Source organism: Colius striatus, chromosome 1 (assembly GCF_028858725.1).
Source record: "Colius striatus isolate bColStr4 chromosome 1, bColStr4.1.hap1, whole genome shotgun sequence".
NCBI lineage: Eukaryota > Metazoa > Chordata > Aves > Coliiformes > Coliidae > Colius > Colius striatus.
In genome coordinates, this window is record NC_084759.1 from 61,533,599 (window position 1) to 61,555,010 (window position 21,412).

The following is a 21,412-nucleotide window of genomic DNA, read 5'->3' on the forward strand; positions in this document are numbered from 1 at the left end:
ACACACACGGTCACGAAGGTGCTCTATGTGGGTGATTCTTGCAGGCTGATCCTCGGGGCTTTATCTGAGAACTAGCTAAATGTTTGAAGGCAAGCTAGTTATGAATGTCTCGTGCTGAGGAAGTGCTGTGTAGTTAACGTGGTTGCTTTCTAAAAGCACCTCATTGTAACCTGGATCCCTGCCTGTTTCTCTTGGACATGATAAGGAGAAAAGCTGCTGTGGTGAGGATAAATGAAACTAAACAGGAAAACAAAACTGATGGTAACATCAAAAATATGGTTTTGGAAGGATGGCTGTTGTTAGCCACTTCTCTTATTGAAGTCCAGAGGAAATCAGCTACGTAGCACATTTTTTTTAAGACTTGAAACCTGTCAAATGACTGAAAAGTCGTGCAGTAGGGGGGAACACAGTCCACCTTGGCTCCCAGCCCACAGGTATGGATGGAACTTTGCTCCATATTGCATCTGGTAACTGACCTGGGGAAAGAGAACTAATTTTTTTTTTCTCACAGAAGACAATTTGCTCCTGATAAAATCTGCTGAAGAATAATGACCTTTCTAAAGACAAATGCCAAAGATAAAAATGCCTTTACATGCTGCAGTCAAACACAGCCCTCTTAGAATCAGAGAATCGTTGCAGTTGGAAAAGACCTTTAAGATCATCAGGTCCAACCACTGACCTCACACTACCAAGCCCATCACTAAACCAGCACCTTATCTATGTGTCTGGTAAATATCTCCAGGGATGGTGACTCCACCATCTCCCTGAGCATGTGCCAGTACTTAACAACCCTCTCATGATAAAGTTCTTGCTTGTCTCCAATCCAAACCTCCCCTGGCACAACTTGAGTCCATTTCCCCTTGTCTTATCATTTATTACTGGAGAACAGAGACTGATCCACGCTTTGCTCCAACCTTTCAGTGTTTCTTAAAGCTAATGTGCCTATGAAGACAGGCAGCTACACTGAGAGCTCCCAGCCTTAAAGAGCTCAAAGAGAGAAAAGCCCAGCACTGAGTCCCTGTAAGGACCATGAAGGAGTCAATGTAATGTGAGTGAGAAGGACCATGAAGGAGCCACCCAATGTGATGTGGGCAACATGGAGTCCTTGCTTGTGTGACCATTAACTTTCTAATCCAGAAGTGAGTTCCTCTACAGGGAAGTTGTTAGGATCTTTGAACTGGTTTGAATCTGTGTTTTCATCTGGCAAACAATGGGTTACAGGGTGATATTTGCACATCCAAACAACTTGCTCTCACACACAGAGTCATGGTAAATGCTTTCTGAGCGCATTTTTCAGTCATGTGGTCCTTGGAGACCCAGAGTTATTACAAAGTACAGTGATACTGGAGAAATGTCAATAACTATCAGCTGATCTTCTACAGTTAAACAGTTCTAGTATTTCCTGTTTTCCCCATTGTTTCAGTAGCTATGAGCACATAAAAACAGATAAATAAGAGAAAGTTCTCAACTTTAATAACTTTAGATTTGGGTTGTGGGGGTTTTTTTTAATATCAAGAGCAACTGGATCATATTTTGCAATCTAAATGTCAATGTTTTCTTCAGTTGAGGCTTCTGGATTTTTTCACTTGTGCAAAAGCGGTACCATCACTGTGTCTCTCTGCATCGATGCCACAAAGAAGTCGAGAAAACATTAAACCTATCCTCTCAGAAGACTGAAACTTTCTGCACCACATGTCAGCTGAGAGCTCCCACGTGAGAGCAATACTGAGCCTCATCCACGGGGCTTTCTAACCACTTAAACTTGTCCGTTTAAATTTATATTTCTGAATGTTTTTTTGAAAGAAAATCTTGCCAAAAAAGTACTTTGGGCAGGCTCCTCCATCCCACTGGCTGTGTAGATGAATGTGCAGAGCCAGCACCTCTCCTGCCAGGCAGTGGCTCAGTGCCTCTCACAAGAGCTCACGGGATTCTTGGAAATCCTGTGTCCCCACAGCCAGGAAACAAGCAGCACTGGGACACTGTGTAAATCTTCCTGTCAGTCACAGAATCATAGATTCATAGAATCACACAGTCATTTCAGTTGGAAAAGACCTTTAAGATCATCAAGCCCAACCACCGACCTCACACTGCCAAGTCCATCATTGAATCATGTCCCTAAGCGCCTCATCTACATGGCTTTTAAATATCTCCAGGGATGGTGACTCCAGCACTTCCCTGGGCAGCCTGTGCCAGTGTCTAACAGCTCTCTCTCTGTGAAACAGTTCTCCCTAATCTCCAATCTAAATCTCCCCTGGCACAACTGGAGCCCATTTCCTTGTGTCCTGTCATTACTGGAGAGAAGAGACTGAACCCCACCTCATTACAGGCTCCTTTCAGGTAGTTGTGGAGAGTGATCGGGTTTCTCCTCAGCCTCTTCTTCTCCAGGCTAAACATCCCCAGCTCCCTCAGCTGCTCCTCATCAGACTTGTGCTCCAGACCCTTCACCAGCTTTGTTGCCCATCTCTGGACACGCTCCAGCACCTCAATGCCCTTCTTGTAGTGAGGGATCCAAAAGTGAATCCAATATTCGAGGTGTGGCCTCCCCAGTGCCCAGTACAGGGGGACCATCACTGCCCTGGTCCTGCTGGCCACACTACTTCTGAATACTGAATCTTCTGAATATTTCTTCAAAGTCTCAAAACCAGGAGAGAAGAAGTCTTTCTCAGCTAAACAACCCTTCACCCACATTCATCGGAGAGGCAGCCCTTCCTTAGCCTTCTTTCCAGTGATGCTTTCCATTGGTGCTGCCCGGAAAACATCTCCAGGGCTGTCTGCTGCTTTTGAGCTACATCACGATGCTGCTGTCAAACTGAAGTGCTTGCTTACCCGTTGCTAAAAGTGACAAATTTCAAAGAGGTTGGCAACTTGTCCCCAGACCTGGTTCCATTCATAACATCTCCCGTCCCATAGCTCTGCTAGGAGGGATGCTCAGGAGGGCTATTAGCGCTGGTGGCAGGCCAAGGACAACCCTGGATTTTTGACAAGGGGTCAGAAGAGTGATTGATAGAAGAATTAAAGTTCATCAGAGGAAGTCAATCTCCAGCTCACTGTTTTGGTACTGAGCCAGGCCATGCCTACCTCTCTTGAACATTTTTCCCCCTCTATGCTCTTTACAATGTCTCACATGAATCATAGAATGGTAGGGGTTGGAAGGGAACTTTAGAGATCATCTAGTCCAACAAAACCAACATTTCAATGATTGTGCTCATACCATGTCCTTTATCAGGGTGTCTCTGAGCCCCTGGCAAGTGCTGACGGGTGAATGCTGACCCTACCAGGCTCTGGGCAGATCAGTGCTATCTCCAGCCACCTCCACAATTCAGCTTCCCAGGGGAGAGAGGATGAACTCCTAATTTCAGGCTGTAACCAAAAGAGTTAATGTGGTTTTTTTTTAGTTAAGTCCATGAAGAAATAGCTAGAAATAGGGAAGAACTGGCAAATCTTCTTCAGCCCAGGAAGATGCTTACATCAGGAGAAGGAAATGGTGCTCTCCAGAACAGAGACACGGGCTGTGTTGGGACACCAAGAGATTTACTTCCCTGTGCTACACTGCCAACGGCACTATAAGCATTACCCAATATTTGCTGATGACATATCTGATACACCATTGTGGTTTTTTGCAGTGACTGATTTGGTTGCAGCAAGAAAGTGTGGTGCTTTTGAGGAATACAGCAAAACATTCCATTAGCATGGGAAGCTGGTACAGATGTATGTTGCTAACTTTGAAGAAACCATGTCAGTTCCATTGACAGAGGCAGAGCAGGGAGGGGAAAACATTACTAGAGAATCATGGGGAAAACAGAGGATTTTACCCAGCCTATTGTCTACTCAGAAGCAAGCCTCATGCTTTGGAAGATGGAAAATGACCTGCAGTTCCAACAAACACCATAGGGCTGTTGACATGGATGCAAGTCCTAAGGGAAGGAAAGCTATGGTGACCTTGGAGTATTTTTTGGATGCTTCAGTCTGAGCTGGAGCAGCTGTACTCCAGACAGCCCTACAACACTGAGAGCTAAGTGTCAGAACTCAAGGGTCGGCACTGCATAGGCCCTTCAGCCCCCTGGCAGCCTGTCTGCCTGAAAGCTTGCTGGGAGGTTTTGGGGGAAGGCAGCTTTCTCATTTCTTTCATAATTCTTACCCTTGACAGACACAGCATCTTCAGACTCCCCTCACTGAAGGGCCAGTTGACAGACAAAAGTCTCTCACTCTAATTCTCTGAGTATCTCAGTGAAAAAGAGACCTCTAGTTAAAATACTGCAACAAGTCCATTTGTTGCTGTTGATACATATGTACCAAGCACAGATAGTGGTGGCAGGGAGCAAACGTTTCTGAACATACATGTGGGATAAAGGCACAAAATGTCCCCCATCATGTCATTCTTCTCCATCTATCTCTGCTGAATTTAGGCTAACAGTGGCAGCAATGCAGTCTGTGGCTATCTTTGCACCTTCCAAATCAGAGTCTTTACAGACACTGAGCAAGATGTTCAACCCCCTCTCTGGTTCAAGGGAACTGAACAATGAGCAGCTCCAGTGAGTTACATTGCCTGACTCTATAGGTCTTCAAAGGCACTGAAGTCATGTCCCCTGGACTTGCTCCAGAAGCATCTCCTTGAGGTCAGGAGCTGTCCAAGCAGTGAGAGGTCACCTCAGCAGTGAGAGATCACCTCTGCTTCTCCACCTCTACAGTAGAAATGCAGTATGGCCAGAAGGGAGTGTTTGAGGTTCACTCAGGACTCAACCAGGGAGTCACCACCAGCATCCCTCACGGATGCTGTGAGGTGGGAACCTCTGTATCAGATCGAAAGGGTGTGTGTACACTCCCCTCCCAAAGCCTTCAGGCAGGAGAGGCTTAGAGGAGAGGAGGAGATGGGATGCTGGAGGGATTACTTGGGGCAAAGCATAATCCATCAAGCCCTCGCTACTGAATCTGAGTCTCATTTCATTTCCTGATAGTTCCAAACCCTGAGGGTAAAGCTTTTAAACCCCATTTAACAAGAGAAAGCATGTGACTCTTGGTCTCATGGAGGTTTTTCTTACACTCACTGTATAAAAGACTTTTCTCAGAGCCACCTTCCAGATCTCTACTCCTGAGTGAGGTGGAAAAAGTAATCTCTTAGTGAGTTCTAGACTATCGGACAGACTTTATCATAAAGCAGTCTAAAGTGTATCTGGATGATGAGTGTTCAGGCATGGGGCTCTCACTGCCTGAGGTGGTTTCCCTAGTGTAGCATGCTGTTTAAAGCAAAACTTGACTCACCCTTAGAGCTCACAGCTCTGTTCTCACCCATGCAGGCAGCACACCAGAAGAGTGGCAAAGGCCAAGATTAAACCTCCAGCAGGTTTCTTACAGCTGAATTTGCTCCCCTCCCTTTAAGCTTTCTCAATTGCCAATCTCAGATAACTTCTTACCCATGGAAAAAACATTCTGCAAAGTTTTAGGCCAGTGGTGCCTTCTCCAGCCTTTGAAAACATACACAGTGTGAGACAGCCATTGACAGTGGGAAACGGCCTCTTCACTTTCTCTTGAGTGGAAGTCTTCCAGTTGCATCTTGCCTGTGTCTCTTACAGAATCACAGAATGGCAGGGGTTGGAAGGGACCTCTAGACTTCATTTAGTCCAATCCTCTGCTAAAGCAGGTTCACTTTGATCAGGTCACACAGGAAGGTGTCCAGGTGGGTTTGAAAACCTCCAGAGGAGACTCCACACCCACCCTGGGCAGCCTGTGCCAGGGCTCCCTCACCTGAACAGGAAAGAAGTTTTTCCTTGTGTTTAAGTAGAACTTCCCGTGTTCCAGCTCATATCCATTACTCCTAGTTCTGTTGCTGGACACTACAGGAAAAAGTGTTGCCCCATCCTCCTGACATCCACCCTTTAGGTACTTATGAGTGTTGATGAGGTCTCTCCTCAGTCTTCTCTTTTCTAGGTTAAACAGCTCCAGGTCTCTCAGCCTTTCCTCATAGAGAGTAAAAACTTTCTTAGAAATAAAACAGATGGCAGAAGAAATGATGTTGTATTTAATGCTGGTTTCTTCTCCTCTCATAGGCTTTTGCATTTGCATCAGAAACATTCTGAGAAGAGCATTCTGAGCACACACCCACTTCACTGGTGCAAGATGAACTTATCTTCTGCATTGTCCCCAGCCCTTCCCACCAAAACTGGGGTTTTGTAATGTGAAAGCAATGACCCTGATGAAAGAGCAAGGTAAACTTTAGGCCATACAAAATGGATGTTAGATGAGCAGCAGGAACCTATGTAACAGATAGTGGTGAGAGTAGATATTGACCTAAACACAATGCTACATGTTGAAGGAAAAGGAGAATGATTTCAGCATAGCCCTTTTGAAAATAAGATGACAGTCTCCCCCTGCACCAACCACAGTGTCATCTAGTGGGTGTTATCTTCTGTCTAAGGTGATCTGAACACAGAAACAAACCAGGCTAAAGTGCTGCTTTTCTATTTTAACTAGCATCTGCTTCTCAGCTGGTCCTTGTCAGCCCTCACAGCCAAGGATGAGGTACACCAACATCTGAGGACAGACATCTCAGCTAGCCAGTGAATACAACATACAGTCTCTGGCAACGCAGCTGAAAGCAGCCTGTGCCACAAACATGCAGCTCTTGCCAGCCCACCTCTGGCTGGTCCTGTTCTCATGTCAGTCCAGGCAGAAGGCATAAAACACTGCAATTTAATAGTGTTGCAGCAGAGGCTCTGGCTGAGAAGTGCTCCACTCCCAGGTCCCAGAGTTGGCTTGAAACACAGGCAAACATTTCTTAAGAAAGGATATCTGCAGATCAAGCACCACGTGCCTTCCAGGGAAAAATGCATTGCAAACAAAAATAAATCAGCTGGGCTGTGCAGAGCAGGAGAGGAAACGCCAAGCAGCTGGTGTGACTTGTGCTGCCACTTCCAGGACGTGCCCAGGGAGCTGTTCCACAGCCACAGCCTCACCAGCTGGGCACATCTGTCTTTCGCAATCTCCCTGAGCTCACATAGTCCTGCCAGCAGTGGCTGGTAGCCTGTGGGGATCAGAATCTGCTCCCACCAAGAGTGCTGTCAGTCGTCATCTCCCAATGCCATGACAGGATGATGACAGGAGAAAGGGCTCAGGGAAGTCAAGTTTGGGTTAAGGCATGCCAGGTAAGAGGTCTGAATGCATAGAATCACAGATGGCAGAAGCTGGAAAGGATCTCTAGAGATCACCCAGTCCAACCCCCTGCTAAAGCAGGTTTACCTCCATCAGGGCACACAGGAACACATCCAGGCAGGTTTTAAAACCTCCAGAGAAGGAGCTTCCACATCCTTCCCAGGTAGCCTGTGCCTGGGTTCCCTCACTCACAGGAGTGAAGTTTCTCCTCACATTCAAGTGGCATTTTCTATGCTCCAACTTGTGCCCATTACCCTGTGTCCTAATGTGTGGTGCCAGGGAGGGGGCATGAAAGAAAGCTGGTGGAGAAAGTTTATCCCCTGTCTAGCTGAGGTCCAGATATCCCCTAGACCAAGCCTGAGCAGCTCCTGAGACCTGTTTTAGCACCACTTCTCTCTCCCAATTCTCATGTCTCATCCAGCCTGGGAGGCAGACCAGCTCCTCTGGAGCATCGACATCAGGGAAGCAACAGAGATAGTTTGCCAGCAGCTCTCTGCTAAGGACTCTGCACCACTGACAAAACCATCCAATCTCTGGAAACAAAACAGTAGCACACTCTGCCTTAAGGAAGTCCTTGAGAGTTGTTCTTGGTCATACAGCTGAGGGGCTATAGTCTCCACTTTTCTACATTTCACAAGGCTGATCAAGTATATTATTATTCTTGTTTTGCTAATGGTTGTAAAAACAATAGGGCAGAGGTACTCAGTGATATAAATAAAGGTCTTTCCCACTCTAAACCATTCTGTGATATCCCCACTCCCAAATTTAATAATGCCAGTATCCTTCAGACTTTTAGAAATCTCTTTTTCAGACCTGTTTTCAGAACATAAATCTTTTGGGACAGCTCTAACATGGGCATGATAGTTACTAAATGTTGTAAGGCTCTGTGGCCTTGGGTTTTCCTCCCAGGACATCCCACAGGGCCAGCTCTAGGTCTGCAGTTCCCACACCACAGAAATTGCATGTGGCACTGGAGAGTTAACTACACAATTTTTTCCTAGTGTGAGTTTAACTGAAGGACGTGCAGCTCAGCCAGTCCAGTGTGTTTCCCTTCACGTGTTGGGAAAGAGGACAGAACAGGAAAATAGGGGGAGCAGAGATTCTTAAAATATGATCAACATCACACCCATGCAATACAGCAGTAAGTACAAAGTAAATTGAAAGCATTAACTAGGGAATTCCTTGCTGCTTGGGAGCCCTAGATCTGAGTGATACCACATAAGAATTGCCACCCTCTTCATTTTGACCTACTTAACAGTGCAGAGGCAGCAAGGGATGCACCTTTTCCCTCTCTGAGTGCCCTCTGCCAAGCAGCAATATCCTTTTCCCTGGTACCAAGTACCCAATTAAAAACACATGGACACACCATGCAAGGCTTGAACCTATTTGCTCAGTTAGGACTTCTTTGCAAAGGGGCACTTTGTTCTGGCAGCCTTCATGGTGTATCAGAAGCTGTCAGAGCAGCCTCAGCTTTGTACCTGGCCAGGTGTGGTTCTGTCCCACCACAGCAGCCAGAAGAAAGAAAACGAAAGCCAGCTCAAGCCTGTGGAGCGTGTTCTGGTGAGCTGAGTGGGAACCCACTACATTCTCACATCCCACCTGGGCCAATCGTGTGGCAGCCTCTGAGTCAGCAACGCACGGAGTTGGTGCTCACAGAAAAGCTCTCATGAGCTTCTGCTGGTTGAGACGGTTGTAAAACAGCTCGTGGCGAGGACCTTGGGGTTGTGGGATGGATCCTGCATGGGAGCATCCCCACCTAGTGGCCTGCACCAAAGGCAGGAGGGAAAAACCCTGTGAGGAGAACAGGGGCTGGCACGAAAATCATTGCTGCACTATGAGGGTGAGTAAAGAGCAGCAACAAGGTGCATCACAGCAGCCAGGCTTCTCTCTCGGCACTCTGGGTGGGCTCATCTCACCAGCTTCAGATGTCTTTACTGTAAGCAATTAATGCCAAGTTCCTTGCAGTCAACAGAAGGGAACTGGAAAATGTTAGGGTTTGATAAATTTCATCCTAAGGAAGACATACAAAATGATGAGTCTAGGGTCTCTCTCTTTCCCCTGACTACTTGAGGCTGAGTGACCAACTGAAATGTCAGCATCTACATGGTGGACTTTAGCATTTGGAGAGACAGGTCCCATCTTTGTCTTATGGCTGTTTTCAATTAATTTGGAATACAGACTTTGTTTCCTGTGGATGCCAACAAGACATCAGAAATTTACTGGTTAAGTTACCCTCTAACAGTGCTGTCAGTTATATATGAACATATTCAGTGGAACATCATTCCCCATTCTCCACAAAAGAAAGTCTACTTCTGACTGATGCTGCTTCAAAGCCCCTAGTCCCTGCTTCTGAACCCTCAGCCCCTGCTACATACAAATACCCAGACGAGTGAGGTTTTACAGACAAGGATGCTGGCACAGTTGCCTATGGCACAGTAAACTCTTTGCACCTCACCAGCTCCAAGAAGCACTGAGGTAATTGTATTTGTAAGGGAAGAAGAAACAAAAACACTCCACAGAAAGCTCACCAGGTTCTTTCCTCCTCCACTGCAACACTGTGTCAGGGTCGAAGTACTCGCCTCAACCAAGTGAAGATAACAGTGCTGCCTCACAGAGAGAGGTACTAAAACAGGCAGTTGGAAGATCTGTCTGACCCAAAAAGGAGGTGGGATGAGGTGGACCCCAGAGGCCCCTGCCACAGAGAATCTTTCAGGACTCTCTAATTAGTGACAGCAGTCAGGACCAGGGCAGTGGTGAGCAAGAAAGAGGTCTGAGACATGGGAAGAGGCAGTAGGCTGGGCCTAGCACTTGGGCCAAGACGAAGGTGTTGGGGAACAGGGGCTGCTCCCAGCTCTTCTCCCCAGGCAGCAGGTGGGAGAAGAGATGGGGACAGTTCTGGAAGGGCAGGGCCAACGTTTAGAGGAAAGAGAGATTGGCCAAAGAAGTTGTGCCAGGCAGAGCAATCCTGCCTGCAGAGCCTGGAGCCTGGTCCTGCAGCACTCAACTGCAGGGAGCTGAGGAGAAGAGGCCATCTCTCCTCCTTGCTGTCCCCAGGCAGGCAGACAGCCACTTGCAGCTGCAGCACACAGGGCTGTGTGGTGTGGTGGCTCATTGGGTTTTCACCCAGGTGTTGCTCTGAGGAACAACAGAAACCAACGGCACAGGAAATGCTGAGGTAGGAGAAAGAGGCAGAGAAAACACATCACTGAACAGCTCAATTGAGGGAGCACCATTCAACTTTGCCTTTGGGAGCCCGGTGGGCAAAATGAGCTCTGATTCTTCCACCTGATCTTGCCCAAGGCCTCTTGGCTCTTCCTTTACATTGACTGTGTCACATCCCATCCTAAGAGCTGAGCAAGCTCCCAAACACCAGGCTACTTGAGCCTCTTCCATCCCAGGGCTTCCATGCTCTCCTCCTCTTAATGTGACTGGCTGATACTCACTACCAGCCCAGGTCTGCTAGTTTCTCATCCCCTTTCTTCTGCACTCACAACTTGTAAATGAAGCAAAAGCATCAGCCGTCTCTTTCTAACACCAAAAGCAACTTGAGAACCAGCTGCCCTCTGTTGAGAATCAGAGAATCATTGAGGTTGGAAAAGACCTTGAACATCAAGTCCAAGTGCAAAGCTTCCTCAGAGGGCCTTCCAAACTGCTCCATATAAGGCCTTTTCCCTTACCATTTCCCCTTCCTGGCACCGCCAATAGAAAATATGCCAAGGAGACCTCTCTGGAGCAAAAAGGTGACATTTTTCAGACAAATGAGCTTTAGGCCCAGCTCTCCAGTGGGAAACTTGCCTTTGAGCCTGTGGCAGACTTCACCAGGGGAATTCAAGGCAGCAAAGGTCTGGTGAGGAGGGTGCCAGAGCAATTATCACAGGTCCAGCTCCTTGGTAAACCCCGAGGAAACAAGGCACCATGCCAGCAGGAAGAGACAGATCTCAGAGCTGAATTTCTCTCTGTTTTTGCTTGGTTCACAACACATAAAGAAGAACAGTATAACTGCTGGGTAGCCACCAGGCTGCACGTGTAGGCAGTGCAAAAGGTGATAAGGAGGACAGGGGTCACCTAAACAACAGTGCATTTTGGGTGGGAAGGGACATACAGGCAGTCAACACTGGCTTCAGAAGGTCCTGTCACAGACAGCGCTGCACATCGGTGGTTCCAATGGGGAGCATGAGGTGGGACAGTGCTGGAAACAAATGCAATTGGAGTATAGCTGGGAGATGCATTGATTCTGGTGGCAAAGGTGTCCAGGCTGGCTTGTCCTCACCTCATCAGCTATGCTGGTGCCAAGTGGTTGTGAGATTGCTGTAAACCTGGTCAGGTAGACAGATGGTTCAGGTTTTTCCCAAATCTCCCCCTCTTTTAACAGGTCCCAGTTGCTTCACAGATTCAGTTACATCAGTGCTATTAATGGGCTGCTGAACCACAGCCAGGGCAGAGGCACAGGAATGTCTTTAAGGGGCCTTTACCACAAAAGAGAACATACCATGGGGTTGTCCTCACAACACCGCAGCTCAGCGAGAGGCAAAGCATTTGCATCTCCAGACGGCACAGATGAGCCTGTCTATTTTTGAAGTTGCTTTTCTCAGCTGTGAGCCTCTCCAGCCATTTCCATCACAGGCATAGGATGTCATAGCTGCTAGAGGATGGCTTCTGGAGGGGGCAAGAAGTAGAAATTATAGCTGAGCTGTAACATAGAAGAACTTGCTAAAGAAAGCAAAACACAAAGTGTTTCAGGATGGCTGCTTTTTTTTTTAATCAAGTGAGTATTTCCCGTTTTCTTCCCCTAAATTTAAAAAAATTCACTTCTTTTATTCCCATCAGCAAATATCTTGACACAAATGTGATGTCTAGAGTTTTGGTTTCCACCCTCAGATAAATACATGGCTACACTTATCCAAAGTGCCGTTCTTAAAGAAACAGATTCATTTATTCATACCTCTGGTACCTGATGGTGTCTGTGTCCACCACTGTCACCTCTAGCAAGACATATTTGTTTTCACATGAGAGTCCATATCCTGGCAGTGGGTTTGTTGTGGCCTCAGTGAATAATAAAAACCATATTCCCTTTCGATAGCTTTAGAGCAGAACAGTACAACTGCAACAGAGGTTAATGATAATGAGTCAGTTGACTCAAATAAGTCAGACACCATACAGGCCCCACACTTGTGGAGAGAAAATGCCCTCAGCATTAACCACAACTGTGTATATCAGGGACAGGTTTCTGGTAAGATTCAGCATAGCAATGTTTTCAAAATAGCAAAAAGTTGATTTACCTTTTTAGCATTTAAACATTCTTTACATTCAAGCCCAGGTTGCTGCTGAGCCTTTTGTTTAAGCAACCCATCCACAATAACTTTGCTGGTAAACCTACAAACACCAGGTAACTTTGCAGTGAAAAGGAATAGCTCTGGGCAAGCATGATAAACCCAACAATTTGAACTTTTCAGGTAAATCAGAGTGACTCAAGTGGGGCAGCAGATGAAGAATGGGAATTGAAATGGAAAGGCATGTGCGATCTGTTCCGAAGTGAAGCAGGCTGCTTTCTGTCCTCAGGATGAATTTTCTGTCCTCAGGATGAATCTTCTAGGATCCCAGGCTATTGTAGGAACCTGGAACAATCATTTGTTCTGTGGTGGCTCCTTCCAGTCTTTTCTTACACAGCTCAGACCCAGAATCTTACACACAGAGAAATATAGCACTTCCGTCTTAAAACTTTGCATTTTCCTCAGTAGTCACTTGAGATTTGGAGTAATTTATTTACTGTTTAATGACAGTAGCTCAGAGGCAGAAAAAAAATGTTGTCTGCAGTCAGCCTGCCAGCCTTTGTCTCTGGCTCTTATGAACAGAAAAGGTGGCTCACGGGAAGATGCTGTTCAGTATCACCAAGTACCAGCCTGCACCAGTCCCAGCTTCTGCGACTGCTCTATGTGACAGTCCCCCTGCAGCAACCATTTCCTGGAGCTAACAATGAGGACTGGCAGGGATCACACATTCTCCTGCTATGTGAGCCACCTTCTCACATAGCCCTTTATAAGCATGCTTGTGGGATTACAAGTCAGAATGACCTCCTCAAAACCGTGTGGAGTGTTGCAGAGAAGAAATGGAAACAGGAATCACATCGATGTGATTCAAGTATTTCAGCTGTGTCACAGCCAGTCGCCTTAGCTGCAAGATCAACTTCACCTGCAGACAGACATTCTCACTGATTTCTCACAACTCCTTGGATGGCCGTCACTGACAAGTCCCATGAACCTTGTAAGGGTATGGTGGGTCCTGGGTGCTCTTTGCCCATAGCACATTGTGCTTTTCTCTTTTCCATTTGGAAAAGGGGGGTTGGACTAGATGATCTCTAAAGGTCCCTTCCAACCCCTACCATTCTATGATTCTATAATATGATTCTATGAAACATTTCCAGACAACCCGCTCAACCTTCAACCCTCTCATCCATACACAGGCCTCATTAAAATCTTACAGTGTGAGGAACTAAGTGGCACTGGTGCCAATAGAGCTTTGAGACATCACTGGCATGTGCAAGGCCCACACTCCTGCTGCCCAACCAACTGTGCATCCCAGTACAGCATCAGGCCCAAGAGCCACATCATGAAAAGGTCCTAATAGTGATTTGTCATCATTGCAGCAGCTGCTCTCCATCTCTACTCCATCCACTTAGAAAACACACACGTGTCAAGATTTCATCTGTCAACTTAACATACTGTCTGTTGCCTTAGGAAAGTCTAACAGCAATCTTGACTTCAGGTGTGTGGTTTTACAGTCTGAACTCTTTACATCTGAAATGCATGAAGATGTTTGACTGGGACATCACCTCCTTTGAACTGGAATGGACACAGACCAAAGCCACTCAGGTCTCATCACCAGGTCAGCCCTGCTCTAGTGAACTGGTTCAGCAAGGGAAGAAACAGGCACAAAGATTTTTGGCATCAGGAGTACCAGAATCATAGAATCATTACAGTTGGAAAAGACCCTCATGATCATGTCCAACCACTAACCTCACACTGCCAAACCCATCACTAAACCATGTCCCTCAGCACCTCATCTATGTGTCTTTTAAATATCTCTAGGGATGGTGAATCCACCGCCTCCCTGGGCAGCCTGTGCCAGTGTCTAACAACCCTCTCAGTGAAAAAGTTCTTCCTAATCTCCAACCTAAACCTCCCTTGGTAAGAACAGCTTGGCTTCTAATTTTTTGTCCAAAAATATTTTTTTGGCCATTCAGGCTGGGATAGGGGAGAGAGGAAACAAAACTGTCCTGACATGCTTATTAATGGTTGCATTTTTTTGGGGGGGAGGGGGGGAGGTAATGTTATTTTCTTCATTCCAGATAGAAGAGATTCTGTCCCAAGCATTCCAGTCAAGTCATCTGCCTTTTGGGCAGGATTTGCTGAGTATTTCTGAAGATAACATCAGAAACATATGCTACAGACAGACATGAGACAGAAGCTAAGCAAGTGTTGGAAGCCAGTTTTATCACAACCCCCTCACCAACCCTGTTAATTAAGTTATGCTGCAAGAAAAGCCACTTTCAAAGATTTCCTATTGACTTAAGCTAACACATGTTAGCAGGAAAACAAATTATTATATATGCTGGATGAGATGGAGTGGAAAGGAGATGGAGCTGGGAATAGTTACAGTAATTTTCCATTTAACTCCGCTCGTTTCTTACAAATCCTGTGTCAGTTTGCTACCCCATCTTACTTAACACCTTGTTTGCTTTTAAAACAAGGTTGACAATTCTTCAGCAAAAACACACACTTGTGTAACTGTGACCAAGTTCACCTACACCAAGACACTGGTGATGTATCTTCCACCATCAGTTTGGTTTTCTTTCCTGGCTGTGGTCGACCTGTTAAACCACCACTGCTGCTCAGCTGGAGTGTGCCCACAGAAGTTCTTCTCCAGAAGTTTCTCAGAAATGCACACCTGTGTTGTGGTGACAGAGCTACCTTGAGTGTGAGTTAAGACTAACATACACTGAAGGAGCTGCTCAATAGCTGCTCAAAGGCCAGTGCCTAACCTTCCTGCAAGCACTCCCTGACAGAACCAGCGAGTGCAGCTCGTCACAGGACATCTAGACAAAGCTCAAGCCATCTGAATATCCAGAGATGACTGGTAAGCTCCAGAAGACTGGCCTGCACAAACCTCAGTATGCCCAAGGTTTTGCCACACAACAGGTCCTATTCAGAAGGGTGGTGGTTCCATAGGTCAGTGAGCCAACACGCATGAGGAGTGCTGTGGTCTCAACTCTTCCCTCCTGTCCTTTCAATATGCTCTCGCCCCTTCCTTGCAGCAGCAACTGAGCTATGACTGCTTTCTTTGCTGAATAGTTTATGGCTAGCTCAGGTGCCCAATCTGGCTCACTGCAGGGTCCCACAAGTGCATTGCTAAGCCAAGAAAAGTGGTAGGGATGGGAGGAGGAGTGAGGATGGGACTTGGTGTTCCCAAGAGAGATTGATTTACCCTCACAAGGATCTCCATCCATGGTCCAACTCTGAACAGCGAATGCTGTGCCAACAGGCACCCCGGTGGCCACTTTGAATCTAAACAGACTCCAAGTGTGCACAGAGTTTTCAGAAATAGAACATTTCTTTTAATTGGCAAGTAGAACACACATTACAGGTCATTAGTATTTTATAAACAATATTAAGTTACAAATACATGTTAAAAATTGCAGTTCATGGCAGCTAAAAGCTTGGAGTCCAAAATGCATCTCAGCAATGCTTCATTACTTCCCTTTCCCCAGTCTGCTGGGTGAAGATCAATAGAAGAGCATTTATCATCTACTAGGAGGTGGTCTACTATATACTCGAAACAAAAAGAAAACTTCATTCCTAAGAGCATCACGAACAAACAGGCATTCAAAGTACTTCGGCCATCTTAAATCATGTCAGATGCAATGAGGACACAGTTAAGAATTACTCTGTAACACTTTAAGAAAAGTACAGCTATCTTCACATTAAACCGAGAGTTCAATGCTTTCTGTTCCAATCCAGCTTAAAACCAACCCTAGCTTCTACCCCACAGAAGCCTGAAGTCCATCACGCGGGCTTCTGTGCCATCAAAGCTAGATGTTTGTAAATCAGACCCTTATACAGAGGAAAGTCACAGGGTACAACTCAACAGCATATATAAATATTTATATTTAGCAGATCTTTATTCCTCTCCTTAATGACTTTTGTTGGTATTAGTGAGATACGCAGCTCATTCCGTTTCCGCTACACTCACAGGATATCAACAAGTTACCATTATGCGTGTTAATATAGCAAATATCCTTTAACAAGTTTCTTTTTACAAAAGTATTTAAAAACATTTTTGAAAAGTAGAAACCTATTTTCCAGAAAAGCAAGTGACAACAGGATAGCATGCACTCCAGTGCTTAAACATCCTTTCAAAAACAAAAACCCATCTTGACCGCCTTTGTGCCTGGGAATCGGCGTCTCAGCTGCCAGACTTGTCTATTTGTCCTTCTCGCTGTGCTGGTAAAAGGTCATCACAATGAGCTTACCTTGCCTTTCAGTTGGCAGGCTTCCAAAGAGTTCCATTCACTGGACTGCACGAGAGACGTGTAGCTTTGACAAAAGTTCATTTCTTTCCTACTTGTGTTTTATGAGAGTCAGTGTTATTATAACGCTGAGCTTGCTTCTTCAAAGCCAAAGTCTGATGAATGTGTCTGGAGAAATGACTTTGTATCTCAAAAATATCAAGAGTACCATTCAGATCTGAATTCCTATTAAAAACTGTGCACATTTAGCAAAAAATTATGCTGCTGTGAAAACAAAAGGCCAGGTCCTTGGCCTGCTCAGAATACAAGCTACAACGCAAGAGATTACACCAGAGGTTTTTTTCTCTGCTGCTTTTCTAAATGCAGGCGTTAAAAGTGAAGTGTTACTAAGCTTTTCCTAAGAGAGCACGCAAGGGTGTGGCACAATATACATTAATAGGGAACAAAAAAACAGTAACAAACAACCGTTCTAGAAAATGCTGCCTATTAGCAGCGTGCTTGGTTTCTGAAACATAAGGAATTGCATGGGAGTTGTCAAGATGAAGTCCACACGCCTTGATCATTGAACTGATCACTAGATTCCAAGAAACCAAAGCAAATTTTAAAATACACATGACAACAACTGCCTAGGAGGCAGAGTTTCATCATCTGTCAATAACCAGATGAATAAAGTGCATAGCAACTATTGTAACAGTTTCTTGAAAAGAGAATACGTTTTAGCAAGTCTCAAAGTTTGTAAGCTTGACATTTATCCATACATTTTGCTACATGTGTGGCTTCCCTTTTGTTTTGCTATTTAGCTTCACCGATCGACCCTTCAGCTCTGTCCTGTGATTCCTTTTGCACTTCATATGGAATGTGCCGAGATCTCTGACTGCTGCCTGATGTACGTCTGGAAGCTCTTGTCACCAATGGGATGTTCTCTGAAAGAAAAAGGAAAAGGTACTATACATAGAATTTTCTGTCAGGACATCAAAAATCACAGAATCACCGAATCTTAAGGGTTGGAAGGGACCTTGAAAGATCATCTAGTCCAATCCCTCCTGCCAGAGCAGGACCACCTAGAGTAGGTCACACAGGAACTCATCCAAGTGGGTTTTGAACGTTCCCAAAGAAGGAGACTCCACAACCCATCTGGGCAGCCTGTTCCAGTGCTCCATCACCCTCACAGTGATGAAATTTTACCTTGTGTTTCTTTGGAACCTCTTCTGTTCCAGCTTGTACCCATTGCCCCTTGTCCTATCGTTGGACATCACTGAGAACAGCCTGGCTCCATCCTCCTGACACTTGCCCTTTATGTATTTGTAAACATTAATGAGATCATCCCTCAGTCTCCTTCAAGCTAAAGAGCCCCAGCTCCCTCAGCCTTTCATCATAAGGCAGATGTTCCACTCCATCATCTTTGTGGCCCTGTGCTGAACTCCCTCCAGCAGCTCCCTGTCCTTCTTGAACTGAGGGGCCCAGAACTGGACACAGTATTCCAGATGCAGTCTCAAAGGGCAGAGTAGAGGTGGGGGAGAACTTCTCTCGACCTACTGCCCACAGTCCTTCTAACACACCCTAGGATGCCAGCATGGAAAACAAATAGACAAAATCTTTTCCCTTAGTCTGATTTTCAAAGTTGGAATTGCCATGATAATACTGTACCTTACTTGAACTAGAACTGATTGAATCAATCCCCTTTTTTTGTCAGTCATGCACAGAATACTCTTTTAATTATATGTACACAAAATACAGTCATGTGGCTTCATCAGCCACTCTTCCCATTTTTAAACCAACACTAGTATTTACTGCTAGTATTTACTGCTCTTTCCACAAGCATAGGTTCAAAACTTTTTAAAAAAACAACAAACCCCACACTTACTTTTATGAATGAAGTTGCATTAAAAAATAAGCATTTAAAAATTCCTTGCAGTCCCTTAAAGTATTGTGATATCAATCCTAAGTCATAATCCTACTTTGTATGTATTTGCAGGATCTTTTTTGAACATGAATATGGTGAATGCCAGAAGTTAAGCAAGGGAAACACCACTTCCCAGGAATGTTCTCCTGTTTGGACAACTCATTATACTTACTGACTTCCATATTTTGTCTTCTTAAATTTATCCCTCTTATATTGAGCGTGCTCCTGCTCTAAAGTTCCAACACCTTCAATAATCAGCTTTAGTGTTTTATACGTCTCCTTAGGGTCATCAATGATGAATGTAGAATATTCTTCCTCTTCAGGTCCATCATACACAGATTTGCTGCCACAGGCCTCTGGGGAAAAAGATGGATGTATGAGAACAGGTATCAAATAAGTAGACTGAAAACACCCAGTCTTGAGTCCACAGAGCTCCTTGATTTGCTTCTGTATGAACACCACACATTCATGTCTGACAGCAGCAGCAGAAGGAGCAGTACCCTGTCCTTTTGCCGGGCTGTTACTAGGCACAAAGGCTGCCCCGTGTCCATTCCCTCCAACTTGTCTCATAAGGAAAGGGCAGCAAGCCTGGCAGCTGCTCCCAGCCTGGGGCAAAGCTGTCCTTTGCTGCACAGGCAGTGCTTTCATCTCGATTACCACTGCCAGTATCTCATGGACACACTTGGGCAACTCTGTCACAGGCCTAACTCTGCCAGTTGTGCCATGGGGTTGGCCTGCACAAAGTATTCACTTGTCAGAAGAACAGGTTCCATCTCAAAGCAGAAGCTAAACAGCAAATATAGCACATCACATCTGAATTCAAAACAGTTACAGGTTGAAATAGTTATGTCAGGTGTTTTCCCACATTAGCCCTGAAAGGTTCATACAATAAGCATAACCAGAATGTGTCATGGCTTCTGCCTGGCTGCCTGCTCAAGGACATATCCTAAGAAGGGGCAAGTCATTTTACCAGGGAGCTTTCCTGGCTAAGAGGTCAGGACACTGATTACGTATGAACATTTGCAATACGCTCCTCCTGTGATCTACTTCTGCACTGGAGATGAGAGTATCAGAGAGGCAGAGAGAATACTTCATCTCCATTTTCCCCTAGCTTTCTAGCTATACTGCTGTCTTAATCTGTTCCCTTCCCCTTGCTGTACTGCCTGTGCCAGACCTGCGTCCTTTTCCCCAACGCTGAAACTCGATGCTGGCTCTGGCAGTGAGGATTCGGAACAGGGGAAAGCTGGGCACTGGTTCAGACAGCTCGGAAGTGGTGGGGATCTTAAGTTTGCAGTTGCATGGCAGCCAGGAACGGATTAGAGTGCTTTCCAATCTGTGTGTTTGACACCACTGGCTTATCTCATATTATAAAATAAAGTCCTATTTAAAGATCAGTGCCACAGTGAAGGTTTCCCTACCACTCCCTGTGCTAAACTGGGATTTCAAGTCTGGCACCATCTACACCGGATACTTTTCTTGGCATACCTACCAGTACTAACTTCCTCTGCTGCCTCTTCTTTCTTTTATCCTTCATGTCACATCTCTGCTCCCCATAGCTCCTTAGGGTTTCCCAGCCCAAATTTCACTTTTCATCATTTCACAGACATCCATAGGTCACCTTTTGCTGACAATTCCAAAAGAGCCCTCCTGACGCAACCGTTTGTGTCCAGCTTGTTCTTGGGATGTGAATCGGGGAACATGCACGTGACTTCTGGTAACACAAAACCACGTTCCACCTAAACCTCAACTTTGCTGGTTCTTCTTTTCAGGACCAATAAAGTTCTGAGTTGGTGCACACTCTGATTTGCCAATTCATAGCAGCCAAGCAATGCTCTGTGCCCACGCTATTTTAGGATGCTGTGGTTAAGGTCGTATATCAACCAACTCTTTATTATGCAAAGCACTTTGTACAGATATATGGGATGGGACACTGCACCAAAAATAATTCACACAACTGTCTCAAGACAGCAGGAGGGGAAACAAGCTAAACAATGGACACTGTGTTCTAGAATGCGATCACAAGGCTGGTCTAATTTTTCACAGGTATTTTTGCCTCGGTAAGTGTGTTGGAGTTGCAACAATCTTTCATCCTCACCTTGCATTTTCTCCAATTTTGGCATATACAAGTTGAAGAGAGAGTAGATGCGCTCGGTTTCTCTATCTCCATCTATATCCAGTTGTATATTTGCTGGCAGGCCTCTGTAAGGCGTCAGGAAGAGAAGAATTTCAATGCTAAACAGCATATTGTGGCACAAAAAGCACTTAACGAAGACAAAAGGAAAACTGAGTACTCATGAAAGCAAACAGATTGTATGTAACAGAGCTCAAAACTTCCTATTTTTCCTAAAAGAAAATGTAGACAAGTTTTAACTTCTTCATGTCTAGATTTATACAGCATGCTTTCACTCTGACTTGAGACTATCAGCATGCAGACATTTTGGTGAATTAGTTTGCTATAACCAGATGGAGGAGCCAAAGCACCAAATTCCCAAACGTCAAGGTCTTATGTTCTGAGATTAACTACCACTGCAGACTTGCTGCTTCTGTTGTTTTAGATGAAAATTGTTTCCTACAATCCAGACAGTACCTCTTCATGCAAGAGAACAGAAGTGGTCTCCTTAGAAAAAAATGATCAGTTTAGAATTAAATTTAGATGCAGATGATTGTTTCAGGAATTTACAAACAGGATGCAGAAGGGATTTCTGACATTTTTACTAAATGCTCAGAACCAAAATGTCTTATCCCACAGCCAATTCCTATCAATGTCTCGAACTCTAAAATCCTCAACGTTTGACTAAGATACTCACAGAATCAGAAGTAACAATAAAGATAGCCTTTGA

General features: G+C 45.3%; 1 protein-coding gene across 1 annotated transcript in view; it reads right to left on the reverse strand.

The window, feature by feature from the left end:
- Positions 1-15,768: 15,768 nt before the first annotated feature.
- The window catches only part of RASA3 (RAS p21 protein activator 3), a 127,489-nt gene continuing 121,845 nt past the window's right edge, over positions 15,769-21,412 (reverse strand). Inside the window, exons 22-24 of the mRNA XM_061997197.1 lie at positions 20,668-20,771; positions 18,745-18,928; positions 15,769-17,592 (exon numbers count right to left, since the gene is read on the reverse strand). Of these exons, the coding sequence (XP_061853181.1) occupies positions 17,517-17,592; positions 18,745-18,928; positions 20,668-20,771 (364 nt within the window). The 3' untranslated portion in view covers positions 15,769-17,516. The remainder of the gene's footprint in view (positions 17,593-18,744; positions 18,929-20,667; positions 20,772-21,412) is intronic.